This window comes from Lepidochelys kempii, chromosome 11 (assembly GCF_965140285.1).
Source record: "Lepidochelys kempii isolate rLepKem1 chromosome 11, rLepKem1.hap1, whole genome shotgun sequence".
NCBI classification, from domain to species: Eukaryota; Metazoa; Chordata; order Testudines; family Cheloniidae; genus Lepidochelys; species Lepidochelys kempii.
The window spans coordinates 64,865,281-64,881,475 of NC_136390.1; the positions used below are offsets into that span (position 1 = coordinate 64,865,281).

At 42.0% G+C, this 16,195-nt stretch overlaps 1 protein-coding gene across 14 annotated transcripts in view; it reads left to right on the forward strand.

Moving 5' to 3' along the window:
- The window catches only part of UNC80 (unc-80 subunit of NALCN channel complex), a 188,877-nt gene that overhangs the window by 71,846 nt on the left and 100,836 nt on the right, over positions 1-16,195 (forward strand). For all 14 annotated transcript variants that reach the window (XR_012154378.2, XR_012154377.2, XM_073306697.2 and 11 more), the window contains exon 22: positions 5,792-5,964. Coding sequence is in view for 12 of the 14 variants with exons in the window: in XM_073306697.2 (XP_073162798.1) it covers positions 5,792-5,964 (173 nt within the window). In the remaining 2 variants the exon portion in view is untranslated. The remainder of the gene's footprint in view (positions 1-5,791; positions 5,965-16,195) is intronic.

Consider the following 16,195-nt stretch of genomic DNA (forward strand, 5'->3'; position numbering starts at 1 on the left):
AAGTAAGAGCATAAGGCTAGGAGCTAGAGATGTGAATGCAATAAGCTATTCAACATCTATTGCTTTTCACAAATGTCCAGACTGGAAATCTAAGCCTGATCTTGCACATCCAAAATTCCCATTGAATTTAAGTCGCCAACATTTCATGCACAGAATTCAAAGTATGGATGCAAGTCAAAAATAAAGTTTGTTTATTCTGTGTTATGTTACGTGTAACATATCTTATGCATTTGTTCTGCTAGGATGTCTCACTGGTTATTACCTATATGAACTTTGAACTATCTAAAGTATTTCAGCACTTTGTGATTAATATGTTATGTAACTACTTTTATTTTGAAAAATCGGAACATCTCTTTCACCTGCCCAAGAGCAATGTATGTTAATATTTATTTGTCTGTACGTAAGTGGAACTAAGTGGGCCATATCTGGCTTTTAAACACAATGTCTACATTAGAAATGCTTAATAAATGAGGGGGCATGAGAGTTAAGAAAAGGTCTTTATGAAAAAAACCCAAACAGGTAAATCAGCCAGTGATGTTCATGAGTGTAGTTTGTCACCTGTGAGTTTCTCAAAATCAGGGGAGCTTAAAGACTATTTTTTTTAAAATCTCTAGTTTGAAAGGTAAATTGTGAAAGTCAAGGGACCATATCAGAATGGAATTTTTATACACGAGATGTAGCTCAGTAAAATTTGTACATACACGTTTGTGTGTGTGTGTGTAAACATATACATAATTTTTACGTGTGTGTGTGTATTATATAAAATTACCCCAGTCTTGCAAATTACTGTGCATGGGCAGACTTCCTGCAACCATATGCATAACTTACAGCATCAAGGCCTGTGTGGATGTATATAATGTGTGTGTGTAGACACATATATAATAATATTGTATAGTGCACACACACCTTATAGTATATTTTGTGCTTCAGATGTCAATTTCTGAATTAATGATTTCATTTGAACATGTGGTTGAATTATCATAACATTTGTCAGGTCTGAGTTAATCATATTCTGTGCAAGGCCTTTTGGGGCATGAGTGTTAACAAACACCAAAAAAGTAATAGAAAGATCAAAATATATACAGGAATGAAAACTTTCCTTTGCATTCATAATTTCCATTGAGATCAATGGGAATTATATTTTTAAGAGGGGAGAACAAAGGCTTGTTAGACTGGATAGGTGCTATTAAATCATGAAGAACCTGATGGCTGGATGGACCTGGGACAGTGTTTTTTGTCACTGTGCTGTCCTTTCTCCTTTTCAGCATTCTTGATGCTGTGCTGTGACATCATTCTGCTCACACTTTCTCCATGTAGTGCTTCCTTCTGTCTTTGTTTTAAAAATATGACAACTGAGCAAAACTAGGACAGAAAAACAAACATGCATTACAGTGAACAGCAACAAAAAACCTATTAAACCTAGAGTCACTTTGTCAAGTTCTTTACGAGCTGTTGCTTTCATCATCATTTGTCATCTAGGTTATTGGGAGTTCTATATATTTCAAATATATGTATGCATTATACAGTTCATCATTTATTTAAAAGGGCTTTTACCTGTAATCAGAATACAGCTAAACTGGCAAGCAGCAATTCAAGACGGATGTTAATAAATTGGAGAGGGCTCAGAGAAGAGCCGTGAGAATGATTAAAGGATTAGAAAATATGTTATAATGACAGATTCATAGAATATCAAGGTTGGAAGGGACCTCAGGAGGTCATCTAGTCCAACCCCCTGCTCAAAGCAGGACCCATCCCCAACTAAATCATCCCAACCAGGGCTTTATCAAGCCTGACCTTAAAAACTTCTAAGGAAGGAGATTCCACCACCTCGCTAGGTCACGCATTCCAGTGTTTCACCACGCTCCTAGTGAAAAAGTTTCTCCTAATATCCAACCTAAACCTCCCCCACTGCAACTTGAGACCATTACTCCTTGTTCTGTCATCTGCTACCACTGAGAACAGTCTAGATCCATCCATCCAGGTAAAAAACCCTCTTTTAGGTAGTTGAAAGCAGCTATCAAATCCTCCCTCATTCTTCTCTTCCGCAGACTAAACAATCCCAGTTCCCTCAGCCTCTCCTCATAAGTCATGTGTTCCAGTCCCCTAATAATTTTGGTTGCCCTCCGCTGGACTCTTTCCAATTTTTCCACATCCTTCTTGTAGTGTGGGGCCCAAAACTGGACACAGTACTCCAATATGGAGACCAGCTTGCACTTTGTACAGACAAAGTCGCTTCTGTTCCATGGAAGGATTCAAGGAGCTCTATCTATTTAGTTGAACAAAGAGATGGTTAAGAATTGACTTGATTACAATCTATAAGTACCTACATGGGGAACAAATATTTAATAATGGACTCTTCAGTCTAACAGAGAAAGTATAACATGATCCAATGACTGGAAGTTGACGCTAAACAAAGTCAGACTGGAATAAGATGTACATTTTTAATGGTGAGAGTAATTAACTATTGAAACAACTTATCAAGTGTTGTGGTAGGTTCTCCATCACTGACTGTTTTTTAAATTAAGAGTGGATGTTTTTCTAAAATATGTTCTAGGAATTATTTTGGGGAAGTTCTATGGCCTGTGTTACACAAGAGGTCGCACTATATGATCACAGTGGTCACTTCTAGCCTTAGAGTCTGTGAATATCTTTTATATTTAATACATTTTTCATTCAATGCAAAGTTCATAATATTCTTCAGTTTATACAACATAAAGCAAAAAAAAAATAATAATAATGTGCATAGCACCCACCAGGCCTGCACAGAGAAGAGATCTTGCGTACATCCAGCAAATGGGAATGAAAAATATAGAACTCCCTAAACAGGTGAAGCTCTCTCATTAGGATAGGCAATGATTTCCATTAACTGAGCCAGATCCTCAGCTAGTGTAAATCAAAGTAACACTGTCGAAGCCAATGGAGATATGCCCATTTACAGCAGCTGAGGATCTGCCCCATTGGCTATTGCCATCTTGTCCTTCATTGATGGTGGAGAGGAACCAATTTCTGGATTATTAACAATGAGGACTGATCGTGCTCTCATTGAAGTGACTGATAAAATTCCCATTCACTTCAGTGGGAGCAGGATCCAGCCCAGAACAGTTGGTTAGGTGATCAGGAATATAGAAAGAACCAAAAACAGAATGGTGGCTTGTGGCCCCCCTCTCCTTTTTTTCCTCCTTTCCCCCCCTCCTAATATATCAGAATGAAGCCCATAGTTAAGACCGCAGGCCCAAAAGTCAAGGATGAGATCGTCACCACATCCTGGCCCCTTTATGAAAGGTAAAGAAGGACCCTCAAAAGCCCTGTTTGTGTCGGGGGGGATTTTTCCCTGTGCAGGCCATGAGCTAGTCATAAGATTGTCTCTCCAGAACCTCCTCACAAGCCCCAGAAAAGGGGCAGGGCTGGGGATGGAAGGCACATGATGGGGGCGGGACCACAATATGCAGAACTTTGGAGATTCTGTTCATCATTGCCATCCATACAGAAAACCAGGATGGACACAACAATTGAGACAGGGCCCCAGAGGTGTCTAAATTGTGCTGGTGGCTGTGGCTCAGCCCCAAATTAGGAGGGCACAAAAGTGGCTTAATGCATCCTTAGCTGTGCCCTCCACCAAGGCAGTGAGTTTCTGTGCTGTACTTCTTAGAGGTGCAGCACAGATTCTGACACTGAGAGATTGGTTAGACATGTTTAAGGGCAAACATCATTATTTGTCTGTCTATAGCCCAAACAAGATATTGGCCATTAATTGTATTAGTATTGTATTATTGTATTATCTTGGCCAACAAGATATTGGCCAAGATACAGGCCATTAATTGTATCAGTTGAAATATACCAGGTAGTTAGGAAACAAAGGCATTGGAAGAAAAGGCAGCAATGTCCATTCAACTAATACAAGTGTCCATTTCCTTTTCTGTTTTCATTTGGATGAAATCTGTCCCGGGATAGAAATGTTTTGCTGTTGGGCACTATGTAGCTTAGCTGGATGTAGGACAGCCATGTACTTTCATTCTTACAAGAAGATTTTTTTAAACTTAATTCATCTTTGTTTGCATAATTAGGCTTAATAGTTTGGAAAAGATTTTCCATCTATCTATTCTGGGGTTGTCATTGTACTATATAAGGTAAGTCTTCATGGCAAGGTCCCTTAGTGGACTTGGAGTTTTCTGCTTTTCTCCTCTCCCTAGGTCAAGAATGTCCTTCAAAGCTGGTGCCCTGCCTTTCTCTGTTACATCCATGTTAGAAACAACTAGAGTCCCCAGCCCAAAGTTCTAAGTTGCTTTATTATTGAGCATTCTATAAGATTCCTCAATGATGAGAGGTTCTTCCTTATGCCCATAAATCAAGGAAGTTGGGGTAGTTTTGTGGACAAACCAGGAAAGCCCATGATCTGGAGATTCTTGACTTTGGCTTGATTCTGCATATGCTTCTGCAGAGGGAGGTGGAGAGTTTATACTTTTGATTGTGGTGAATGGTAATCATCTTAGACTTGAAACTACTTTTCAGATTTATCCTCTGAGTCCTGTCTAGTCCTCTGTCTGCTCTACTCAGGTACTCAGTTTTTCTAGCTTTGTTCCCTTAGAGGTGATAGAAGTGCTCGTATAATGTATTATGTAGATCTTCTGTCAAAGCTTTCAGAAGAGCTTTCCTTTGAGAAGGCAAAAATGGCAGCTGAGCCATGTACCATGTTGAGGTCATGTCGGTGAAGAAATCCAATTGATCTCCCTTGTTTTTGCCTTTAGGGGAGTGTCCGGCTGAAACGAAAGCTTTTGGCAACTCCCCAGCGGTGCTTTAGTTAGAATATTTTTAATTTCATTGTGTTTTCCCAACTAATTAATATTTCTTTCGTGTACCTTTCACAAGCCACACCAACTCTGTAACTTGTTAGGCTTTGCCTACTTACTTACCTTCCTCAGGGGAACCTTGGTTCCAGACTGCATTGTGACTAGCTGACGTGTCCCATACAAGTAACATGTTAATGTGTTCAAAGGAGGCTTTATGGGTTTCATTTTCAAAAGTGACTAGTCATTCTGGGTGCCTCCATTTTTAGGTAGACTGCAAATGAGACATCTTAAAGGATTTACAGAAGGTGAGTGCTGAGCAGTTTCTGAAAATCAGGCCTTGACATAAGGTGTCTCAAGGTGGGCTCCCCAAAATAACTAGTCACTTCTGAAGATTTAGGCCTATATAAGTAACAGCTGATCCTTGCCTTGTCCTTTTGGAAGAATTATTACTCATGTTTGTCCTGCTCAAAATATAATATAACCTTTGTTAAATTCATAGGTGAGGATAAATGCATAGTCTTTCTTAGGGAGAAGGAAGATGATAAGCTAAGATAGAGACGGATAAATGGAAATAATCTAAATAAACTGACCAGGAAGTGTGGAGAGGAAGAGAGCCTGAGAGCCTGAACACGCAGAAGACTCGATACTGTATTTACATATTTGAAAAAAGGCCACGGACCAACCATACTCTGATCTAATTTATACTGGAGTAAATCTAAAGCATCTCCATCCACGTCCAGGGAACCATTTTGGACTTACATCAGCATAGCCATGTTCAGAATCAGGCTCACAGTTTTCACAGTCACTGGGTGCCATGGAAATTGTCACACATGCTCAGATCATGTATCAAGTTGAGGGAAGGGAACCGGGTCAGGATCATGCACGCCAGGATTCCTGTACAACTTGTTTTTTTTTTCTGTGAGGTATTGTGTCCCCCTTCTCTTCGCTGCTTCTCATCTCCCACCCCCCACCCTGGACCCCCTTTGTACTCTCTACCTCCTCAGGTTGCCACAGTTTTGATGATCACTTGGCCTCCAACCAGGAAGGTGGAAAATCCAAGAATGTAGTGAACCTGGGAGCAATCAGACAAGGCATGAAACGCTTTCAGTTTCTCTTAAACTGCTGTGAGCCAGGCACTATCCCCGATGCCTCCATCCTGGCAGCTGCCCTCGATCTTGTAAGTTATTGAGCAAGCATTCATTAATGCAGTTCTTACCTGCTGAGCAATAATGTACAAACTGGAGTGTATTGAGATGCTACTGTCATTAGTTAATGTCTATAAAGCACTTTTTGAACTGGTAAATCACTATATAAATATGAAGTGTTGTTAATATTAGCTGAAGTTTTAATGTGTGTGACTGCATAAATATGCACAAAAAATGGGTCTCCATTATTATATCAATCCTCTTAATAAGATTATTGCTAACATGAAGTTTTTATGTTCATGCTGCAAATTGCACTAACGGTCAGAAGCTGTCCTTTTGCAAATAGCTTATAACAATACCAAGATACAGGATATAGAATAAAGGACAGGTAACTGCCAGATGTGAGGCTATCATTGCACTGAGGGCTTCTGGTGGTCTCATAAGTAAAGTGAAGCATGGCTGTTAGTCACCAGAGACGCTCAATGGAAAAAACACCAAGGCTCAGCGTTTGGCTGTTTTTAATGTATATACTAATAACTCATGGATCCAAGTCCCAGACAATCCAAGTTGACTGTTCCGTCCTTGCTCCCACTTGTCTTGTCATCTCCTCCACTCCCTCCCTCCGTTGCTGTGCTTGTCCCCTTTCTTCCCTTTGTGCTGCTCGCTCTCTCTTTTCCCAGCCCAGTCTCTGAGGACATCTACAGCTGCTGACTTCCAACACCCTTCTTTTCTCTGTGACTGTTGCTTGATCTGTGTTCATTTGCAGCCTTAGCACCCTCCTCTTCACTACTCTCTAGATTTGCTCAGTGGCTTGTCCACCCAGGCTAGCTTTCTGTCCTGGCAGTGTTGGTTGGGTGAATCTCATCATTCATGGGTTGGATATCACACCTGTGAATTACACATTTTTTTTACATAGGTTGTATTGTTTTTAACACTGTAAACCACAGCCTGCCACCCCCCTACGCTGCAGGTTCAAATCCAACCTAGATCAGTATTGGCCAAAAGTTGCTGTTGCCATCTGATGGCTGTTCAGTTTTCTGCGTGCAATTAGGGAGGTGGCCTCAGTCCATTTCCCAGTGGACAGGTGTGTGCTTCACTAAAGCCCACCACCGTGGCGGGCACTAATTGGCACCTGGGCTGGCTGCAGTGCCAGCAGAGTAGGGGAATGCTGAATCATCCAGGAGGTTGAACTGCCTTTTCACCCTCAGTCATGGGGTCCATGCCAGTCAGGGTTGAGGCAGGCTTGCAGGGCTGGATGGGAAGGCACTCACTCCAAATGCTTGTGCTATAGCAAGAGGACTTCATTCTCCAAGACTGTCAAGCTTCTACCCATCACCAGCACTAGATTAACAAACACAAAATGTAAGAAAAAAACTTTCACTACAGCCTCATAGACGCTGCACTGTATCACTTTAAGACCTTTCTTGAAATCTGTATGGCATGTACTGTAACAAATTATATCACCTTCAAGACCTGTGTAAGAGAGAAACATGCCATGTGACATCAATCTGGCAAGTGACAATGTCCTTCCTTATTCGTAAAATGTGTCCTGTGTTTAAACCACAGGACCACTCCCTGCATTCTCACTTATTAAGATAACTGCACATGTACCAACAGGACAAGACAGTGATGTGTTTATACTATGTATGACCTGGGGAATGCTAGGAGCTGGCTTGCCAAGCTGAGTTTCACTCTCCATCCTTCATCATTAGATGGGTAAAAGCCTTTGGTTCGAGTCTGGAATGGGGTTGCCTGACAAGAAAGAATGGTATAAGAATATCCTGATAAATTCTCTGGGCTGGAATCTGACCTCAGTTACAGTGCCTGTAAATCCAGAGTGTAACTGAGATTACAATTAGTCAAAAAACAGTATTGATTTTACTGTAATCTCCACAAAAGGGTAGTCTGTATTTAGTATATTTTATATTGCATCATCACATACTATTTTTTTCCGTGAAAGCCCTGCCTCATTCATGGTCCAGAATGGAGGATGAATCAGATTTGTGTAGGGAAGGAGACTGTTGTCTGTAGGCCCCCTGCTGGATTTGTTGCAGAAGTTGGGAGGTGTCTAGTGAATGAGGCAGGGGATTGCAGGAGGGAAAAGGTTGGTCTTGTGAGTAAGACAATTGAATGCCACACAGGAGAACTGGATTTTATCCCTGCCTCAGCCACAAAGTTCCTATGTGATGTCACTTAAACTTTTCACACATGGTCACTAATTATGTGTTCCCCATTTTCTGGGTGCCTAACTTGGGACTCTGGATCCTGATTAACAGAGTGCTGAGCCCTCACCGCTGCGACTGAAGTCAGTGGGAGCTCTGCTTTGCACATATAAAGTGCTATATAATGCTAAGTGATCTGGAGAATCAGGCCCTGGGCATCTCAAATTGAGCACCCAAAATTACTGAATCCTTTTGACCTTAATCTCTTTATGCCTCAGACCCCCATCAGTAAAATGGGGGATCATACCATCCCTTCTCTTTACAAGGGTGTTGTGAAAATAAATTAATACATGTCTGTGAAGGATTCAGATAGTGTAGCGATAAGCACTACAGAAAAGCCCATAAGGAAATTAATAATTGCATTTTTTGAGTAGGGTTTGAATAGAGTTCAATAAATAAGGCCTTGGAGCCATGCACTGAACAATGAGAAAGGAAAACATTGAATAGCTGCTCATTAAGTGAGCACCGTCCATTCTGTGCACTGAATGAGGCAGGGGGCCTGTGGAAAAAATGCTATGTGATCATGTAATTACAGACTGTATCAGAATGCATGTGCACAAGGGCGGTGAATTAAGGTTGCCTAGGCAACCTTAATTCTGGCATTTTCTAACTTTTTGAATGCTTGACTTTGCAACCTTAATAATGTTCTTTTTGCATAGTTTGTGTGTGTGCAATACATATGTAGAAAGAGACATTCAGCAGCTGCTGGGCAACTACAACTCTCACTGATTTAAGCAGAAGCTCAGCAACTCTCAGGATTTGTTCAGTCATTTCAAATGAAAAGAAAACAGACAAACACTTGGAATGAAAACTGTGTTTTTCAGCAAATTTAATCTTTCAGAAATAAGACAATGCAACACAGCTTTTCAATCTAGATCTTGAGTATTTGATTGGAGCACCAAACTTTTGTTATTTCTCCTTCTGTGTTGGACATCTGGAAAAGGACTGAGGTTTGGTTTTAAAAATGAAGATGTTAAACTGTAGTTCACAAGCCTAGAAAGATCAAATTTCCTGGTCATAAGGACTGGCAATGAAAGGAATCTGAGGAAAAGGCACCTCTGAATTATTTCCAGTGCTGCCCTTAATTTAGCAGCCACTGATCCTCTTGTTTCAGAAGCTACATTGCACCTAGGGTCGTGATAGCACTAGTGTTTCTCTCTGGTTTTGAGAAGGAGAACACTGAGCTAAGGGAGGAGGAAATCAATCAAAGAGTTTTATATGAGGTTTCTGGTGCCCAGTGGGGCATTGAAGGGTTGGAAGCCCTTGAGCCGATGGTCATGTTATTGCTCCAAAAGTAAAGAACCCCCTAAATTGATCAAAGAGCTCTATTAAAGGGTTCCAATGTGAGCCAACAGATTGTTCATGACAGGGTGTCTCTGCAGAAAGGGGCAGGGATATAAGAACTAAAAGTGATGGAAATCCTTAGTTATCACTGAGAACGGTGTATGGCTATGAAGTCATTGTTATTACAAGAACGTTGAACTAATAAGGGAGTGACAGTGAGTTTGCTCTTTCCAGCATCTTACTAGCTAGTTGGAATCTGGGAATGGGAGGTAGAGCAGAAAAAATATTAAAGCTTCCTGAGGTATTTTCTTTTCTTTGTTTTCTTGACGTTCCTGTTGTGTCTGTCTTTTCTGTAGTCTCAAAGAAGATGGCTACTTTTGGCACAGAGCACAGAATTATATTTATGATCTGGTCACTGAGCTTGAAGTCCTTGTAACCCAACAGATGGGAGCCAGATATGCACAGTATGTGCTGGGATGAATAACTTGCTCCATTTTTGGGAAGTTGGGGCAGGGATCTAGTGCGACAGAGAGAAAATTCACAACACATGTCAAAATCAATATTGCTTTCACTATCCCCTCTTTTATTTTCCCTTCAGAGTTGTGTCTGCCCTAGCCTTTTCCTATGACAGTAGCAATGGCAGTCAGTCCTGGGTTATTGCATTTGGCTCTCTCTACTCACATTTTGGCAGATCGTTCTGATCTCTGTAGCCTGCCATAAGCAGATGTTTATCTTTTGGGAAGTTGTGGGTATGAGTTGTGTCCAGTTTGATTCAAACATGTCTTTACGACCAAGGCTTCTCAATTGTTGTTTAATCTGCAAGAATGGAGTAGTCCTTACCATATTCCATTTGCTTTTTATCAATTCTGCAGAGTCAGTGACATGTTTTAGCTTTAAGATGTCATATTTACTGTACATTTGAAAAGCTGTCAGTATGTTATTTTACTGCATTGGCCACTGGCAAATTACACTATTATGAAAAAATGCTTTCAACTTCTTTAAAGCAAAGAAAAACACAGTTTAATACAAAGTATATTTTTAAACCGATGTTTCCAAGCTTTTCAAACATTTGTGTGATTTAAATTTGATGCAAATTAAAAGCTCCTTATTTTAAATGATTTTCCCTAGCCATGTTGCTATGACAACTGTTAAAAATTAGGGGCGATCGGCTCCAATTTCGGTCTAGTTCAACCTTCATCAGCATGTTTTTCATGCAGACTTCACAAGTAATTCCATTCTTAAAGTGATCAAAGGGTCTTTGATTAGCACAGATAGTTTAAACATATTTGCCACTGCAACTTAGAGAAATTAGAGCAGTGGAAAAAGAGCCATAGGTATTAAAAGGTAATGATTTATTATATACATTGCACCACAGGCTGCCTTGAAGACTAGAAGCTACTTAGTAACATATTATCCAAGAAGTTTCATCCATCCCAGGTTTGGTTTTGTAAAGCTGGGTGATGATGGGTTACCAAGTGTTTTATGAACATTAATAATTGGTTACAGGCCATTTTACTCCTTTGTCTCCAGCTGAAATTCAGTCTGGGCTGGTAGGAAATTAAATCTGTTACCTACTGAAGATAATTTCGAGGTCTAAGTTGAATGGGTTTGGTATGCCACTCTAGTCCCTTGTGGATAGATTCCCACAACAGAGGACTAGGATCAAAGGTGTGTTGTTAGAATGTGCTGGCTAAAATATTCTAATGAGCATGTTTGAAAAGTCTAGTGTAGAGAGGGGCCACTACCTTTAACATGTGATAAACTGATCGAGTTAAGGCCTAGCGGCACAATACTCTTTACCATGACCTGCTTAGTGCATGTTAAAGTCAATACTGCTTTGTCCGCACTGGACTTCTAGAAAGTATTAATCAACATGTGTTAGCTAATATGTTCTAACACCACATATGTATCCTAGTCGAGACCAGACCTGACTGATGCAAATGGCAATACTTGACACCAAGTACTGACAGAAAGCTCAAGTGCTTAAAGGGCAGAGAGACTGAATTAACCATTTACTCTTGGAGCAATTGCTCCCAGTTCAGGGTTCCATGCCCAGTGATGAGTTGGTATTCATACACTTGCTCAGCTGCTGCCCGCGATGTACTTGCCTTATGGCTACAGCGAGAAGAGCTGTCAGTCTGACATCTTTCACAAGCAACTAACAGTTTATTTTAAAAATAGCTGTTTTTTCCCCAGAAGAGAGAATAGGGGAATAGGGAATAAATTCGTTTGAACTGCCATGGTGAAGAAAGGGGTGGCCACAAAAAAGTTACTATCAGTAGGTAGTATTAGTCTTGCAAAATTACTTGACAATTGAAGGAAACAAGAATGGAATTGGAGGCTCTCTGGTCACAAACCTCTACAAGATCAGACAGTAGCATGATATTATCTCATTTTGATTCCATCTTAAGCCACCTGCTCATCCAGATCAGCCTTGCATTTTATAGCATGAGTTGAACAGACTATTGAGGAGCCCCTCTGGGGTTCTGTAAAATATTAATTAAGAAAAATGTGGATTCTTACTCAGGTTGATCTATACAGTACAAAAAAAGTGTTATGGGAATTCTAATGTAAAAAGGTGGAGATTTTACTTTGATGACTTGTAAACAAAATTCCATAGAAAGTAGCAATGCTACTTAGGATTTTGCTGCTGTGTTGAGTTTTGACAGTAACCGTGGTAACTTGTGGTTCTTTTCAGCTACGCATCGCCTGCCCGATTCATTTCTCTCCATTTGTGATGTGTTTCTCTGTGATGTGAATCCATCCCTGTCCATTCTATCACATCTTCATCTTTCTTTTGCTGCTGCTTCCGATTGCTCTGGGCTCCAGGTAAGCTATTGCAGGGAGTCTGTGCACTGTCACGTTTAGCAGGGTCGTTCTCTCTGCAGGTGACTCACTTCATGTTTTAAATTAGGAACATCTGAGCAGGACTCTGCAGAACAAGGGGCCAAATCCCCCAGCCCTTACTTGGGAGGGAAATCCTTCCCCAAACATGCAAGACCACTGAAACTATTTGCATGAGTAAGGATTTCACAAGTGAGGAAGGGTTTGCTGAATTAGGCCCAGGAGATCCAACTTCCCTGTCACTTGGGTGTTGGCAGTGATGAGCTGCCAAAATCTTAACAACTGGTTCCTTCCTCAAGAAAGGGGTGGCCACAAAAAAGTTACTATCAGTAGGTAGTATTAGTCTTGCAAAATTACTTGACAATTGAAGGAAACAAGAATGGAATTGGAGGCTCTCTGGTCACAAACCTCTACAAGATCAGACAGTAGCATGATATTATCTCATTTTGATATCTCCCATGAGTGCCCATCCCTGCCCCCCGGGACTCCTGCTCCATCCAACCTCCCGCGTTCCTTGATGCCCCCACCCCCACCCCCTCCCAGAACCCCTGACCCATCCACCCCCCTCCCCTGTCCGCCCCCAGAACCAGGCAGGAGGGTCTCGTGGGCCACCATAGTGGGGTGGGCGGAGAAGCAGAGCGGGGCAGCGCGTTCAGGGGAGGAGGCGGAGCGGAGGTGAGGTGGGGCGGGGAGCTATCGGTGGGTGCTATGCACCCACCAAATTTTCCCCTTGGGTGGAGCACCCATGGAGTCGGTGTCTAAGGCGCCACTTTTGGCTGGTTAATTTTAGAAGCCCTTTTAGAACTGTTTGTCCCTCGTAGAACAACTGGTTCTAAAAGGGCTTCTAAATTTAACAACCAGTTTTAGTGAACCAGTGCAAACCGGCTCCAGCTCACCACTGGGTGTTGGTGATTATGAGAAAGTTACTGCCTTTGAGAGCAGTGACCACAGAGCAATATCCAGTAAATCTGTTTAAGAACTTTATTGTGCCTGCTATACAGAACCCTCCCTGTAGGGGGTGCAGAGTCACATGGGTCCAGGAGGAACTCCCCGGGTGTGCAGGCAGATCATCTGTCCATCCGTGGTACTTTTGTGAACCCCATCATTGCAGTATCTGAGCACCTCACAACCTTTAATTTATTTATTCTTGCACCACTCCTCTGAGGAAAGGAAGTGCTATTATCCTCATGTTACAGATATTCTCTGTGTCCCTCCCTTCCGCAAATTATTTGCCCAAGGTCACACAGGAAGTCTGTGGTAGAGCGGGGAGTTGAACCCAGGACCCCTAGTTCCAGCACTTCAGCTACTGGACCATCCTTCCTCTTTCATCCCTTATTACTCCCCCACCCACCATCTTTAATTGCCTCAGTCTCCTTTTCCCTTGAAAGACCTAGGCCAGATCTACACTACAGAGCTATGTTGGTATAACTACGTCGCTGACAACATTATTATACCAACCTAACCCCCATGTAGACAGCACTATGTTGATGGGAGAGCTGCTGCCTTTGACGTAGCTACCACCTCTCGGGGAGGTGGATTAACTATGCCAACAGGAGAAGCTCTTCCATGGGCATAGGGGTATCTTCATAAAGGCGCTACAGTGGCACAGCTGCACCTCTGTAGCGCTGTATGTAGAAACAAGCCCCTGGATAATAATAGATTAATTCTCTGCTTGGGACCATCATCTTGGTTCATTTCCTTGTACCCGAGGGGATATATAAGCATAGGTGAAACACCATAACTGCTGCACCATGGACCTGAGAATGACATCATGGGTACAATCTTCCTGGTGCTGATAAATCTGCAGACCACTGTTCCCTCTAAGCTGTGGGCGTGTGCGTGCGCCCCGCCCACACTGTGAAACACCGCGCGCACTCCAGCTTCGGCAGCAGCTTTCTTTGGTTTTTTTTTGCTTCAGCAGCGGCACAGAAGAAATTTTTTGTGCACATGGCCTGTTAAAAATTAGAGGGAATATTGCTACAGATGAGGTTAATGTTATGCCCTTTTGGGGTACGTTGATCCTCACCTATTCCTTGTTCCATGTATCTTGGATACATATGGGCCATAATGTATGATGGCTGTCCTAGGTAGCTAAGAGTCCATACAAGCCTTAGGTATAATCCCACCTCTTTGGTGTCACTGAATCCCTGACTTTCAGCTACTAACCCAAATAGTCATGCATCATTTCAGAACCTCTAACATGATGCATATTCCCATTGTTCATAGGTATCCTAACAGGTAGATATTTTCTGCCCTCATTTGAATTGAAAAGAAAGACAAACTACAACAGAATGTCACACCAAAAAGCAATTACCCCTCCCGTTCCCCGAAATGTTTCTCTTTTTTAATTTAGCCAAAATCTCTTTTTTTTTTGCCAGTCTTCCAAGAGGCCCCACATTTTTCAATTGTATTCGTAACCTTTTGTGACTGTAATTGAATCAATGGTGTATGGTTCTTTAGATGCAGATCCTCACCTGCTTAAGCTGCTGTTGTCTTAATACCTAAATACATTTTACACATGCATTTGTGCACCATGAAACCAATATATTATGGATACAGAATCATCATCTCAACTCTTTAACAATCACCTAGTCACTAGCGCCTACTCATGAGCTGTGGACATTTAAAAAGATGTGGAGCATTTGCTAAATTGCTTTTTGCCTATAAAAATTGCAGGAAATGAGCGGGTGGGAAAATAAAATAAAAGTGAGAAAAACAATTTTCTTTTATTATTTGCAGTGTTGTTGTAGCAGTGTTAATCCCAGGATATTAGAGAGACAAGATGGGTGAGGTAATATCTTTTATTGTATCAACTTCTGTTGGTGAAAGAGACAAGCTTTTGAGCTACATAAAGCTCTTCTTCAGGATTGGGAAAGGTACTCAGCGTCTCCCAGCTAAATACAAGGTGGAACAGATTGTTTAGCGTAAGTAGTTAGCACATATTCCAAGGGACCAATTGAGGGGAAGTGGACCATTAACATTCCTAAGGAAGGCAGAGAGATATGTTGATGAGGCTTTTCAGGGCACTGTAGATTTGTCCCACCTCCAGTCAGACAGCCCTTGCGCTGTTAAGGAGGATGAAAGGCCCAGAGAAGGAGAGCAGTCAACCGGGAAGAGAGGGAAACCTTCCCATAGTTGGGACCTCCTTCCAGATGATGTTGGGGTATCCTCTCGCACTGAGGTTACCTCTCCGGGGGAGGGAACTGCAGTCATTAGGAAAAGGCAGGTGTTAGTAATGGGAGATTCGATCATTAGAAACATAGATAGCTGGGTTTGTGATGACCGGGAGAACCATATGGTGACTTGCCTGCCTGGTGCGAAGGTTGTGGATCTCTCGAGGCATCTAGATAGACTTATGTGTAGTGCTGGGGAGGACCGGTGGTCATGGTGCATGTAGGTACCAGTGACCTAGGGAAGGGTAGGAGAGATGTCCTGGAGGCCAAATTTAGGCTGCTAGGAAAGAGACTGAAATCCAGGACCTCTATGGTGGCATTCTCAGAAATGCTACCAGTTTTACGCGTAGGGCCAGGAAAGTAGGCAGAGCGTCAGAGTCTCAATGCGTGGATGAGAAAATGGTGTAGAGAGGAGGGGTTTAGATTTATTAGGAACTGGGGAAACTTTTGGGATGGGGAGCCTATACAGGAAGGATGGGCTCCACCTAACCAAAGTGGATCCAGACTGCTGGCACTTCACATTAAAAAGGTTGCAGAGCAGTTTTTAAACTAAGAGATGGGGAAAAACGATTGCTGCAGAGGCACACGTGGATTGGACAGAGACTTCTCTTAGAGAAGTCTATTGATAGAGATTCTCTAAGTTTTAGTCAGGAGGGGGGGATGAAAGAGGATAAAGTATGGGCCAGCTTAGATGAGAAACATTCACATAAAGAATCTGACACATCAGAAAAGGGCAGACA